At 47.0% G+C, this 15,386-nt stretch overlaps 1 protein-coding gene across 7 annotated transcripts in view; it reads left to right on the forward strand.

Moving 5' to 3' along the window:
• Nucleotides 1-15,386, forward strand: part of ppp1r9a (protein phosphatase 1, regulatory subunit 9A) — a 489,701-nt gene that overhangs the window by 295,266 nt on the left and 179,049 nt on the right. For all 7 annotated transcript variants that reach the window (XM_072509043.1, XM_072509045.1, XM_072509048.1 and 4 more), the window contains exon 5: nt 821-956. In XM_072509043.1, coding sequence (XP_072365144.1) covers nt 821-956 — 136 coding nt within the window. The remainder of the gene's footprint in view (nt 1-820; nt 957-15,386) is intronic.

Consider the following 15,386-nt stretch of genomic DNA (forward strand, 5'->3'; position numbering starts at 1 on the left):
ATCTCTATTGTTGTTATAAATAAACAGTTGTTATGTTTCACTTGCAAATCTAGTGCCTGTAAATTATTAGATTAGTCGAGGGTCAAAGATTTCAGAATCTTTATACGAATTATTGGTTAATTCACTTGTGTTGGGACTCCGGAGCCTATGGGGCTGAAATTGACTGCACATTCATCCGTATATCAGGGATCACTCTAAATGCGATTGTATATATTTCAGAAATAAATTTATTTGACCATTATTCTGGAGCCCAAATAATTTGGTCAGTTTTCTATATCCCTCTTTCTATATGATTTAAATGTATTTCTACATTTTCTGTATGATTTAAGAAATATGGGGGGCGGCACGGTGGCGCAGTGGGTTAGCCCTGCTGCCTCAGCGCTGAGGTCCCAGGTTTGAACCCGGCTCTGGGTCACTGTCTGTGTGGAGTTTGCACATTCTCCCCGTGTGTGCGTGGGTTTCGCCCCACAACCCAAAGATGTGCAGGGTAGGTGGATTGGCCACACTAAATTGCCCCTTAATTGGAAAAAATGAATTGGGTACTCTAAATTTATTTTTTTTAAATAAATATGAGGATAATATTTTTTTGTTCCTAATATTGAATCCAATGTGGTAAGTGTCAACGCACACATGAACAGCTTAGAGGTAAAATATTTTTTTCCCGTATGACTTTTGTTTGGCAGTACTTACTGGTTTTATGTTAACTGCACAATTTGTATAAGTTCACACCACAAGTTCAGTTGCTTTGTTTTTTAATATTGCCACTTAGCAATTGAGCAATAATGGTTAGAAAATAAATGGAAAACAATTTATTCTGCAGATTCCTGATTGGGCGAGAGAAACCTGGCCAGAGCAGTGAAGTTGCTCAGCTGATCAGCCAAACTCTGGAGCAGGAACGATATCAAAGAGAGCTACTAGAACAGCACTATGCTCAGTATGATGCAGATGATGATGAGGTAAACGTGAACGAGCAATGTCATTCAGTTACAACAATTCTGTATTTCCCTTCTCATAAAAATTATAATTTTAGCTTTTCTTACGGAATAGCATTTCTAAGTACATTCCTTTTGGGAACACCCAGAACCAGAAGGCAGCGTTACAAATACATTTGACTCGCAAGCAATTGGGGCTTTATATTTTACACTCGCTTGGTCTGATTCCAGGAGAATGTCCTAAGCTGGTTCTATCTTGCATAACAGGCTACATTTTCAGGTGAATATTAAATTCACATTAGCACAAAATCATTTAAAAGAGTTTGAATTAGAACTATTCTGCAATCATACATGGCAGTGAGTTTAAAGTTAGATAAAATGGTTTATCTGGCTTCCTTTTGTTTCAGATGTGTCTCACATTTATCTATTTAATTCTTTCTTTTGAAGTCCACAACTTAATTCCATTTTACATAGAAAGTTTTTCAGACAATAAGTATATAAACAAATGGTAGTTATATTTTGAGGAAACACTTTCTTTTATTGTCAACACTGTAATTATTTTTCCAGAGCTGGTCCAATGAGGCTCAGACTCCACAGGCAGGAAGGAAATGGGTGACCACCAGGCAAAACAGGAGAGCTAGGCAGGCAGTGCAAGAATGTCCTCTGGCCATTACCTTGCAAAACAGATCTACCACTTTGGATACTGTTGAGGAGGGGGGAGGGGGGGGGGGGGGGGGCGGGGGGGAGAGAGCAGCAGCAGTCAAATTCATTGAACCACGGTTGGTTCTGCTGCAGAGGGGAGGAATAAAAACTGTGGGAATGCAATAGTTATAGAGATTCAACTCTAAGGGGAATAGGCGTTTCTGTGGCCGCAAACGAGACTCCAGGATGGTATGTTGCCTCCCTGGTGCTAGAGTCAAGGATGTCTCGGAGTGGTTACAGGACATTCTGGAGGGGGAGGGTGAACAGGCAATAGTCGTGGTAAACATCGGTACCAATGACATAGGTTACAAAAAAGGATGAGGTCCTAAAAGCAGAATATAAGGAGTTAGGAAGAAAGTTGAAAATCAGACCTCTAAGGTAGTGATCTCAGGATTACAACTAGTGCCACGTTCTAGTCAGAGTAGAAATAGTAGGATATATCGGATAAGTAAGTGGCTAAAGAGATGGTGTGAGGGGGTGGGTTTCATATTCCTGGGGTTTGGGACTGGTCCTGGACAAGGTGGGAACAGTACCAACTGGATGGGTTACAGCTGGGCAGGACCGGGACTAATGTCCTGGGGGAGTATTTGCTAGAGTGGTTGGGGAGGGTTTAAACTAATATGGCGGGGAGATGGGAGCCTATGTAAGGAGTCAGAGGAGGAGCAAATAAGGACAAAACAAAGACAGAAATAGGAATAAGAGAAGTGATAGGCAGATAAACCAAGAGTCAGATTCAAACAGGGTCACAGTGAAAAATATTGGGAGCGGGACTAGTAATGTTTTTTTTTAAATTTAGTGTACCCAATTATTTTTTTTTCCAATTAAAGGGCAATTTAGAGTGGCCAATCCACCAACCCTGCGCATCTTTGGATTGTGGGGGTGAAACCCACGCAGACAGGGGGAGAATGTGCAAATACCACACGGACAGTGACCCAGGGCCGGTGTTCGAACCTGGGTCCTCTGCACCGTAGCCAGCATTGCTAACCACTCCCACAAGCCGCCTGGGACTAGTAATGTTTTTGTTTAAATGTTTTTATTCAAGGTTTTTCAATAATTTTTACAAAACACTCCAAAAAGGAAAATAATACGAAGAAAACAGGGCAATATGCCAACAAAACAACTTAACCCTCTAAAACACCCATCCCAAAGCAAAATGGGGCATGCACCCCTTACAAAAAAGAAAAAGAAATCATCCCCTCCCCGCCCCACCCCTACTCCCCCTGGGGTTGCTGGCTGCAGCTGACCTCCACCTAACGTTCCGCGAGAAAGTCAAGGAATGGTTGCCACTGCCCGGAGAACCCCTGCAAGGACCCTCGCTAGGCAAACTTTATCTTCTCCAACCTAAGAACCCCGCCATGTCGTTGACCCAAGCCTCTACGCTTGGGGGCTTCGCGTCCCTCCACATTAACAAGAGCCTTCTCTGGGCTACCAATGAGGCAAAGGCCAGAACTCCGGCCTCTTTCGACTCCTGCACTCCCGGATCGTCCGATACCCCAAATATCACTATCCCCCAGCTCGGTTTTACCCGAGTATCCACGACCTTGGACATAGCCTTTGCGAACCCTTCCAAAATTCCGTAAGCGCCGGGCATGCCCAAAACATATGGGCGTGGTTTGCTGGGCTCCCCGAACTCCTCACACCTGCCCTCCACCTCAAAAACGTGCTCATCCTCGTCCCTGTCGTATGTGCCCTGTGCACCACTTTAAACTGGATCAGGCTGAGCCTGGCGCAAGATGAGGAGGAATTGACCCAGCCCAGGGCGTCAGCCCACAGGCCCTCATCCAGCTTCTCACCCAGCTCCTCACACTTGCCCTTCAGCTTCTCCACCAAGGCTTCCTCCGCCTCATGCAGCTCCTGGTATATCTCCGATATCTTACCCTCCCCGACCCACACGCCCGAAACCACCCTGTCCTGTATCCTTCGGGCAGGCAGCAGCGGGAATTCCCTACCTGCTTTCTCACGAACGCCCGAACCTGCATATACCTAAAGCCATTTCCCGGAGGTAACCCAAATTTCTCCTCTAGCGCCCTCAGACTGGCAAAAGTCCCATCGATGAATACATCCCCCATCCTTTAATTCCCGCCCGGTGCCAGCTTAGGAACCCACCATCTATCCTACCTGGAACGAACCTATGGTTGTTCCGTATCGGAGCCCAGACTGAGGCCTCTACCTCCCCCCATGCCGTCTCCACTGCCCCCAAATCCTCAAATGTCGCCGCTACCACTGGGCTTGTGGTATTCCGCGTCGGCGGAAGCGGCAATGGTGCCGTCACCAGTGCCCCCAAGCTGGTACCTATACAGGACGCTGCCTCTAACCTTTTCACGCCGCCCCCTCTCCCTCCATTACCCACTTCCGAATCATAGACACATTTGCTGCCCAGTAATAGCTGCACAGGTTCAGCAGCACCAAACCCCCCCACCCCCCCAACTGCGTTCCAAGAACAGCCTCTTAACCCTCGAGGTCTTATTTGCCCACACAAATCCCACAATACTCTTGCTCACCCGCTTGAAAAAGGTCTTGGGGATGAGAATGGGCAGGCACTGAAAGACGAACACCAGAGAGAGTGGCAACATGCCCCACTTCTTGAAGTCCTGGTCCACCAGCTGTGCCAGATTGAGCTTATGCAAGACCCCCCAACTCTTAGCCACCTGGATACCCAAATACCGAAAGCACCTCTCCACCATCTTGAGTGGCAGCTCCTCCATCCTCTTTTCCTGGCCCCTCGCATGCACCACAAACAGCTCACTCTTCCCCACGTTGAGCTTATATGCCGAGAAGCCTCCAAACTCCCTAAGGGTCTGCATGACTCCCCCATCCCCTCCACCGGATCCGCAATGTACAGCAGCAGGTCATCCGCATATAGTGAGACATGGTGCTCCCCCCCCCCCTCCGGTTTCTGGATTCCCTCAACGCCATGGCCAGCGGCTCAATCGCCAGGGCAAAGAGCAGGGGGGACAAAGGGCACCCCTGCCTCGTTCCACGGCATAACCTAAAATAACTTGACCGCAGCCGGTTCGTCAATATACTCGCCACCGGGGCCTGGTACAGCAATAAACCCACCCTATGAACTCCTCCCCAAACCCAAATCTGCCTTACACCTCCCACAGGTACTCCCACTGCATCCGGTCAAAGGCCGCGTCCATTGCCACTACCACTTCTGCATCCCCCCACCCCCTCCAAGGGCATCATAATCACATTGAGGAACCTCCGCACATTCGTGTTCAGCTGCCTGCCCTTCACAAACCCCGTCTGGTCCTCATGTATCACTCCCGGGACACAATCCCCCCCCCCCCCCCCCCCCCCCCCCCCCCCGGGGTTCTGACTTGTGCAACTTTATATAAAAGTCCCTAAAGACCTCATTTATTTTAGCTGGACTCCGCACCGTGTCCCCCCCCTCTATCTCTGACTCCCCCAATCTCCCTAGCCGCCTCCCTCCTCCGCAGCTGATGTGCCAACATCCGACTCGCCTTCTCCCCATACTCATACACTGCTCCCTGTACCCTCCTCCACTGGGCCTCAGCTTTCCCATGGTCAGCAAGTCAAACTCCATTTGGAGGCTCCGGCGCTCCCTCAGCAGCCCCTCTTCGGGGGATTCGCGTATCGCCTATCCACCCTCAGTATCTCCCCACCAATCTCTCCCTCTCCCTCTTCTCCCTGTGAGCCCTGATTGAAATTAACTCCTCACTGACCACTGCCTTCAGCGCCTCCCAGACCACACTCACCGACACCTCCCCATTATTATTGGCCTCCACATATCTTTGGATGCACCCCAACCTGCCCACAAACCTCCTCGTCCGCCAGCAGTCCCACATCCATTCGCCACAACGGGCGCTGGCCCCTCTCCTCCCCCACTCCAGCTCCACCCAGTGCGGGGCGTGATCCGAAATCACAATGGTCGAATACTCCGCCCCCTCCACTCTCGGGATCAGTGCCCTGCTTACCACAAAAAGGTCTATTCGCAAGTAGGCCTTGTGCACATGGGAGAAGAACGAGAACTCCCTCGCCCTTGGCCTGGCAAACCTCCACGGATCCACTCCCCCATCTGATCCATAAACCCCCTCAGGACCTTGGCCGCTGCAGGCCTCTTACCTGACCTCGACCTAGACCGATCTAGTGCCGGGTCCAGCATCGTGTTGAAGTCCCCCGCCCGTCCCGTCCTCCCCCCAATTATCAGATTACCTGCCTCCAGATCCCGGATCTGACTCAACATCTGCTTTATGAACCCTGCATCGTCCCAATTCGGGGCATATACATTCACCAGCACCACCCAGCCCCCTGCAGCCTGCCACTCACCATTACATATCGACCCCCTTTATCCGCCACATTACCCACCGCCTCAAATGCCACCTGCTTACTCACCACGATGCGACCCCCCTGTTTTTTGCATCCAGCCCAGAGTGCCACCCATCCCTTCCTCAGCCTGGTGTGATCCACGATCTTCAAGTGCGTCTCCTGTAACATGGCTACGTTTGCCTTTAGCCCCTTTAAGTGCGCAAACACCCGGGCCCTCTTGACCGGACCATTCAAGCCTCTCGCGTTCCACGTGATCAGCCGGATCGGGGGACTACACCCCCCCCCCCCCCGGGTCCCCTGACTAGCCATCTCCTTTATTAGGCCAGCCACGTGCCCGCGCCTCCCGTACTCTCCAGCCCCCCAGGCAGAGGCTCCCCGCCCCGACTCTCCCTCTTACCTTCAACTCCCCCTCAGTCAGCACAGCAGCAACCCAGTTCTCCCCCTCCTCCCCCAGCCAAGCAACTGCTTAACCCCCCTGCTCCCCCCATTGCACTCCCATAAGTCAACTGGCTCCTACTGGTCCCGGCTGCTCCTGCCTCTGTCTCCGATCCCCCTATTGGATTCCCTCACAAAGTCTCCAGCCCTCCCCCCACTAAAGTGGGATGGCCAAAGTCCCCCCCTCTACCCCCCCCCCCATACACCAATGTGGACACCAAGCCAGTACCGCCCCCCACCTCGGGCCCCCCCCCCCCCTTTTCACGGGAAAAAGCCCGTGCTCCCTGCCTGGGCTGCCCCCGCCCCCTATGGCACAGCTCCTTCCACCTGCAGCCTCACCCCAATCCCCGAAGGGCCACAGTCCCACACAACCCCAAGAAAACGCGGGGAACAACCCCTCCCAAACAAGCCCACATTTTTAAAAAACCATCGCCCCCTCCCACTCCCCAGCATCCCCCATAACATGCTACAAACCATTAATTTGAGTCCAACTTCTCAGTTTTGATAAAGGTCCACGCCCTCATCCGGCGTATCAAAATAGTGGTGACAGTCCTGATACATGACCCACAGCCGCGCCGGCTGTAACAGTCCGAACTTCACCCCCTTTCCACGGAGAACCGCCTTGGCCCGGTTGAACCCTGCCCGCTTCTTGGCCAGCTCTGCACTCCCGTCCTGATAGATGCGGATTTCGGCATTCTCCCACCTACTGCTCCGCTCCTTCGCCCATCGCAGGACACACTCCCTGTCGGTGAAGCGGTGGAACCTCACCACCACGGCCCTCGGCGGCTCATTCGCCCTTGGCCTCCTCACCAGGACCCTGTGCGCCCCATCCAGCTCCAGGGGCCTTGGGAAGGCTCCTGCGCCCATCAGCGTACTCAGCATCGTAGCCACATACGCCCCAGCATCCGACCCCTCCACGCCCTCAGGGACACCCAGAATCCGCAGGTTCTTCTTCGGGTGGATGTAGCTGTTACAAGGAGGCATAATTACAAGATTCAGGGTGGGAGATATAGGAGGGATGTCCGAGGTAGGTACTTTACTCAGAGAATGGTTAGGGTGTGGAATGGACTGCCTGCTGTGATAGTGGAGTCAGACATTTTAGGAACTTTCAAGCGGTTATTGGATAGGCACATGGCGCACACCAGAATGACAGCGAGTGGGATAGCTTGATCTTGGTTTCGGACAATGCTCGGCACAACATCGAGGGCCGAAGGGCCTGTTCTGTGCTGTACTGTTCTATGTTCCATGTTCCTCCTCAACCAATTCTCCAGGTCCTCGAACTTCTCCTGCCATTTTGTATGCAGCACCTCGTGCACTTCCACTTTGACAGCCAGGCCCAGGATCTCATCCTCATTATCAGAGGCCTTCTGCTGCACCTCCTTTATCGCCATCCCCTACATCTTCTGGGTCTCCACCAGCCTTTCAATCGACGCCTTCATAGGGACCAGCATCTCCGCCTTCAATTCCGTAAAGCAGCTTCTCAAAAACTCCTGCTGCTCCCGAGACCACTGAGCCCACGCTGCCTGGTCCCCGCCCGCCGCCATCTTGCTTTTTCGCGCCCGTTCTCCTCTGTTCCCTAGTGCCACTTTTTTGACCGCTCCGCTCCTGGTCCACTCCATACAGTGCTGGGGGAACCTCACTGCTTCCTTCCTACACCGGGAATCGTCGTCCAAGTGCCGCTGGAGCTCCTTAAAAGGGCTCAAAAGTCCGTTCTCGGCGGGAGCTGCCGACCGTGTGGCCTACCCAGGCATAGTCGCAACCGGAAGTGGGGACTAGTAATGTTAACAAGACAAGCTTAAAGTCTTTGTGCTTTAACGCGTGGAGCATTTGCAATAAAATGGGATGAACTAGTCGTGCAAATGGACGTCAACGGGTATGATACAGTCAGGATTATAGAGACATGGCTGCAGGGTGAGCAGGGATGGGAAATGAATGTCCAGGGGTATTCAGTATGTAGGAAAGACAGATTTAAAAAAAGACGGAGGGTTGCATTGCTGATCAAGGAGGAAATTAACACACTAATGAGGGAAGGTATTAGCTCCAACAATGCGGAATCTCTATGGGTAGAGCTGAGAAACAGCAAGGGGCAAAAGCGCTAGTGGGCGTCATATACAGACCCCCAAACTGCAGTAATATTGTTGGGAATGGCATTAAATAGTAAATTAAAGACACATGCACTAAAGGAACAAATGTAATTATGGGTGATTTTAATCTGCATATAGATTGGGAAAATCAACTTAGCCACACTACCGCAGAGGTGGAATTCATAGAGTGCATGCGGTATGGTTTTCTGGAACAATATGTTGAGGAGCCAACTAGAGAACAGGCCATCTTGGGCTGGGTACTGTGTAATGAGAACGGAATCATTGGTAATCCAGTTGTGCGAGACCCCTTGGGGAAGTAGTTGATTCTGAGACTAGGGTTCTGAACTTTAACAAAGGAAACTATGATGAATTGAGGCGTGAGTTGGCTATGACCGACAGTGTTTACTTAAAGGGATGACAATGGATAGGCAATGGCAAACATTCAAAGAGCTCATGGAGGAACTGCAACAATTGTTTGTTCCTGTCCGGCATAAAAGTAAAACAGGACGGTGGCCAATCTGTGGCTTACAAGGGAAATTAGGGATAATATTCGATCCAAGGAAGTAGCATACAAATTGACCAAGTAAAACAACAGGTCTGAGGATTTGGAGCTGTTTAGAATTCAGCAAAGAAGGACCAAGGGATTGATTAAGAAGAGGGATATAAAGTACACTTGCAAGGAGCATAAAAACTGACTGTAAAAGTTTCAATAGGTACGTGAAGAGAAAACGATTGGTGAAGACAAATGTAAGCCCCTTACAGTCAGAAATAGGGGAATGTATAATAGTGGACAAAGAAATGGCTGAGCAACTAAATACATACTTTGGTTCTGATTGCACAAATGAGGACACAAATAAGCTACCAGAAATGTTGGGGAATGCAAGGTTTAGTGAGAAGGAGGAACTGAAGGTGATAAAAATCAGTAGAAAAATGATGTTGGGGAAATTGATGGGACTAAAGGCTGGTACATTCCCAGGAAAGAAATTTGAAATTGAACAATTAATTTTCTGAACATGAACAGTAATTTTAGCATCTCCATTCACATAAATAGTTTTCTTTATTTTTGGAATTGTTATGTGATATTGTTACCTTGGACCATTAAAAAATTACAGGAAATTACTGCACACAACTGTTATTTCAAGTTAGTTGTGCTCACCCATTCTCTGTATACCTACAATATGTTCTTCAAATATTTATCCAAATACATTTTGAAGACTACTATTAAATCTGTATCCACCATCAGGGAGTTCATTTCCAAACCATCAGAAACTGCTGTGTTTTACAAAAAAAAGGTTTCCCTCATGTCTCCGCTGATTCTTCTGCTGATCATAATAGACCTTGCAGTTACTGACAATAGTTTATCTTTATTGACTCTATCTAAACCTTCTAGATTTTGAACACCTCTTTGAAATCTCCCCTGAGCCTTCCCTGCCCTAAGGGGCAGCATGGTAGCAGAGTGGTTAGCACTTGCTTCACAGCGCCAGTGTCCCAGGTTCGATTCCCGGCTTGGGTCACTGTCTGTGCGGAGTCTGCACGTTCTCCCTGTGTCTGCGTGGGTTTCCCCTGGGTGCTCCAGGTTCCTCCCACAAGTCTCGAAAGACGTGCTGTGAGGTGAATTGGACATTCTGAATTCTTCCTCTGTGTACCCGAACAGGTGCCGGAATGTGGCGACTAGGGGCGTTCACAGTAACTTCATCGCAGTGTTAATGTAAGCCTACTTGTGACAATATTTATTATTATGAGGCAAATAACCACAGCTTCTCTGCTCTATTCATGTGACAATACTCCCTCATTCATGGAACCATTCTAGTAAATCTCTGTACCCTCTCCAAAGCTTTCGCACCTTTTCTAAATTACGGTTCAGATTGAACAACTGGGCCAAAATAGTGTTTTGTGTTTAACAGTTTATTTTTTAAATGTTGCACCATAACAAAAAAAAATATTTATTAAAATTTGCATTGATTCAGAAGATTTCTTCTCCCCTGCAAAAAACAAATTGCAGAGTTTATGGGAATGGATGCTGATTATTGTTTTACTACATAAGAAGAAAGGTTTGAATTTGGTTACTAGAAAGTTTCTATAGTCCAATCCTTCTTTCAACAAGTTTATAAATTGTTGACTGTGGAATTGGCCTCAAAGCCACCACAGATACACTTTAGATACAACAACCAGAATCTTCAGCCCTCCTTTGGGTGGGAGACCATTTATTGGGGAAGTGGGGCTTCTAAATAACTAACTTTTCTCGCCTTGGGGGGTTGGGATTTTGAGAGTGGACTCCCCAGCATCAATGTAGGGTTGCAACTGAATGGTGAGTTTTCATGTAACAACCCACTACTGACTGGAAAAAAAATCTAAAAAGAAATTAATCTGGGGCCGCCTTTTTGACAAGTGTGAATGCTTACACAGGCTCTGGTGCAAAATAAATATTCTGGGCCACCCTCTGTATCAATGGAACACTGGACATCTAGGCCTAAAGTTAACCAACACAACCAGCATTCAAAAAAAACAAATCACAGGAAATATGATCCAGGGAGTGGAAAGTTGGAGTAGAAGGAGATGAAAATTTGGTGCTGTGTGTCCCTGAGCAATTTTCTAGATTGTCTCAGATCTTCTAAAATTGATATGGGATGCAGATGATAGATTTTGGCTATATATAATTGTTACACCAAATAAATCATACATATGAACTTAATGTTACCTATCACTCCTTAAAACAGATGAAAAGTAAAGGAAGTGTCATATTTGATAGGAGTGGAGAAATAAACTTTATGGAATCTAAAAACAGGTTTAGAATTCATGTACATAAATGCACAGTGTGGCAAATAAGTTTGGTAAGCTACAAATGTAAGTAGCTGTGTGTTTATTTTGTTCATTCCTGAATGTGAATGCTGACTGCACCAGCATTTATTACCCATCCCTAATTGCCCTTTAGAAGGTGGTGGTTAGCTCTCTTTTTAAACAGCTGCAGTCCATGTGGTGTATGTACAGGCACAGTGCTGTTAGGGAGAGAGTTGTGGGATTTTGACCCAGTGACAATGAAGGAACAGTGATATATTTTCAAGTCAGGATGGTGAGTTGCATGAGGGGAACTTCCAAATGGTGATGTTCCCATGTGTGTGCTGCTTTTGCTCTTCTAGATGATCGTGATCATACCATACCATTTGCCTTTACTGCCTGTGGGCTTACTCATGCACGAAGACACCAAGGTCTCGCTGAGTATCCACCTGTCTCAATTTACACCCATTCAAAAAATAATCTTTCTTCCTATTTTTGCTACCAAAGCAGATAACCTCACATTTATCCATATTATACTGCATCAGCCATGCATGTGCCCACTTACTCAGCCTGTCCAAATCCTGCTGAAGCATCTCTGCATCCTCCTCACTGCTCACCCTCCCATCCAACTTTGTATCATCTGCAAATTTGGAGATAATATATTTAATTCCCTCGTCCAAATCATTAATATATAAGTTGAACAGTTGGGATCCGAGCACAGATCCCTGTGGTACCCCACTAGTCACTGCCTGCCAATCAGAAAAAGACCCATTTATTCCAACTTTTTGCTTCCTGTCTGCTAACCAGCTTTCTTTCCCTCTCAAGACATTACCTGTAAATCCCTGTGCTTTAACTTTACATATTAATCTGCTACGTGAGACCTTGTCGAAAGTCTAAATGGACCTTATCCACCGGTTCTCCCTGATCAACTGTACTAGACTTTGTCCGATTACACCACTGCTTTCCAAATGCTATGCTACGAAACCCTTGATAATGGATTCTAGCAACTTCCCTTCTATCGGCGTTAGGCTCAATGGCCTGTAGTTCCCTGTTTTCTTTCCACCTCCGTTTTTGAATAGCGGGGTTACATTCGCTATCCTCCAATCTGTAGGAACCATTCCAGAGTCCAAAGAATTTTGGAAAATGACCACCAATGAATCTACTGGATAAAAGCAAATTACTGCGGATGCTGGAATCTGAAACGAAAGAGAAAATGCTGGAAAATCTCAGCAAGTCTGGCAGCATCTGTAGGGAGAGAAGAGGGCTAATGTTTCGAGTCCGATGACTCTTTGTCAAAGCCAATGGATCTACTATTTCTAGGGCCACTTCCTTAAGTACTCTGGGATGAAGATGATCAGGCCCTGGAGATTTGTCTGCCTTAAATCCCATTAATTTTGCCAAAACCATTTCTTTACTAATACTAATTTCCTTCAACTCCTCACTAAAACTTGCGCTTCTCCGAACTTCTGGTACATTATTCATGTCTTCCTTTGTGAAGACAGAAGCAAAGTACAAATTTAGTTCCTCAGCCATTTCTTTGTTCCCTGTTATGAATTCCTCTGTTCCTGACTGTAAGGGGCCTGCATTAATTTTTATTAATCATTTTCTCTTTAAATACCTGTAGAAACTTCTACAGTTTTTATGTTCCCTGCTAGTTTACTTTCAAATTGTATTTTTCCTTCTTAATTAATCCCTTGGTCTACCTTTGCTGAATTTTAAACTATTCCCAATCCTCAGATCTATTGCTTTTTCTTGATAATTTGTCTGCCGCTTCTTTGAATCTAATACTTTCTCTAATTTCTCTTATAAGCCCTGGTTTGACCACTGTTCCCTTTCTACTCTTGTGCCAAATAGAAATAAACAATTTTTGGAGTTCACCTATTCGTTCCTTGAAAGCCTGCCATTGCCAGTCCACTGTCCTTCCCCAATGGTTCTCTCACGACTAGGTTGCCAACTAATCTTTTCTCATTGCACAACACCCAGTCCAATATGGCCTGTTCCCTTGTTGGTTCCTCAACATACTGGTCCAGAAAACCATCCGTATACACTCCAGACATTCCTCCTCTATTTTACTGACTAATTTGAATAAACCAAACTATACACAGATTAGAGTCACCCATAATCACAGATGTTCCTTTATCACATGTATCTCTAATTTCCTGTCCAATGCTATTCCCAACATTACCACTGCAATTTGGTGGCCTGTAATAATAATCTTTATTTGTGGCACAAGCAGACTTACATCAACACTGCAGTAAAGTTACTGTGAAAATCCCCTAGTCGCCACACTCCGGCGTCTGTTCAGGTACACTGAGGGAGAAATCAGAATGTCCAATTCACCTAACAAGCAAGTCTTTCGAGACGTTTTGTTTGAGGAAACCGGAGCACCTGGAGGAAACCCAAGCAGACATGGGGAGAACATGCAGACTCCGCACAGACAATGACCCAAGCAGGGAATGGAACCTGGGTCCCTGGCGCTGTGAAGCAACAATGCGAACCACTGTACTACCATGCTGCCCCCATGAAAACTACCCCAATGAATGTTTTTTGCTCCTTGATGTTTCTTACCTTGACCCAGACAGATCCCACATTATCTGTACTAATATCTTTCCTCAATATTTAATCAATATCTTCTTTAATCAACAGTGCTTCCTGTAGCAATACTAGACATGTGGATTAAAAACGGTTAAATCACAGTGTGTATAGAACACAGATATAGCACAGGTTTGGAGGCTCTTTTCTTTTTAAAAAAAATATTTTTATGAAGGCATTTATAAATTTTTAACAGCAATTTTCAAGAGGAAAAACAACAAAGTAAATAACCCCCACCCAACCAACAACCACACCCAGCCAACGTGGCTTACATACACAGTTCCCCAGTCCCCCTCCCCCACTAACTGTTCCAGCCTCAACCAACCCCCTGTACCTCCCCTCCCTTAACCCCCCTGCCCCTTTTGTATCTGCTGACAGCTCAATTTTCCCCAAAGAAGTCGATAAACAGCTGCCACCTCCGGGCGAACCCTAGCATCAATCCTTTCAGGGCGAACTTGATCTTCTCAAGCCTGAGAAATCCAGCCATGTCACTGACCCATACCCCCGATTATGGGGGTTCCGAGTTCCTCCACGCCAATAAGATCCGTCTCCGGGCTACCAGGGAGGCAAAGGCCAACACATCAGCCTCTCTTGCCCCCTAGACTCCCGGGTCTTCCGACACACCAAAAATCGCCACCTCTGGACTCTGAGTCACTCGTACCTTTAATACTGTGGACATGACATCGGCAAATCCTTGCCAGAATCCCTTAAGCTTCGGACATGCTCAAAACTTGTGGACATGACCACCCACATCTAAGGTTTGGAAGCTCTTAACAAGAAACAAGTTGTTCTAAGACACAGAACCTTTAGAAAATCGGCACATAAATGGACAAGATACATTTTTTAATTAGACAGTGAATACTGAATAGAAATTGAAGACAGACTATGATCAGACATTGCAGTAATGTTCAGCTAGAGAATGAGGATCTTGGCCCAAATGCTCATTGATGTAAATATTCCACCTGAATCATGTTGACTCAGGAGGAACATTTTTTGTCTTGTCAGAGTTCAGGTTCAGTTGATGGTTGTCAAGTATTGCATTTTTGTGCAATTTTTGTTGTAAATTTCAGGTGATGTTACGGAGGGGAAACTAGGACAACACCTAGTACTACCTCGCCACCCCTACCTTCCACTGTGGCTAAATTATTGGATTGCTCCTCTGACATCCATTATCGGATGAGCATACAATTCCTGCCAATTAAATATTGGAAGTATTGATGCCATTGTTTTCTGGCACTCAAAGTTTACTTCCTCAGCTGCCGACTTCATATCTCTCTGGGTGTCATCAGCATACATATGAAAACTAAATTAACAAAAATAGTTGGGCAAAAATGCAACACTTAAACAACCATCATTCTGAACCTGAAGTCTGGCCAGAGAAAGATTGTTTCTCAGCTACTGACTTCATCTCTACCCTGGCCATAGTCTGAGATTAAACCAGCCTGTTAGCAACCTTGGTGTCACTTTTGAACTAGAGGTGAGCCTCCAACCTCGTATTCCTGTCATCACTCACTAAGACCACCAAAAGAAATAGGAACAGGAGTAGGCTGCTCAACCCCTCCAGCCTGCTCTA

This window comes from Scyliorhinus torazame, chromosome 6, assembly GCF_047496885.1.
Source record: "Scyliorhinus torazame isolate Kashiwa2021f chromosome 6, sScyTor2.1, whole genome shotgun sequence".
NCBI lineage: Eukaryota > Metazoa > Chordata > Chondrichthyes > Carcharhiniformes > Scyliorhinidae > Scyliorhinus > Scyliorhinus torazame.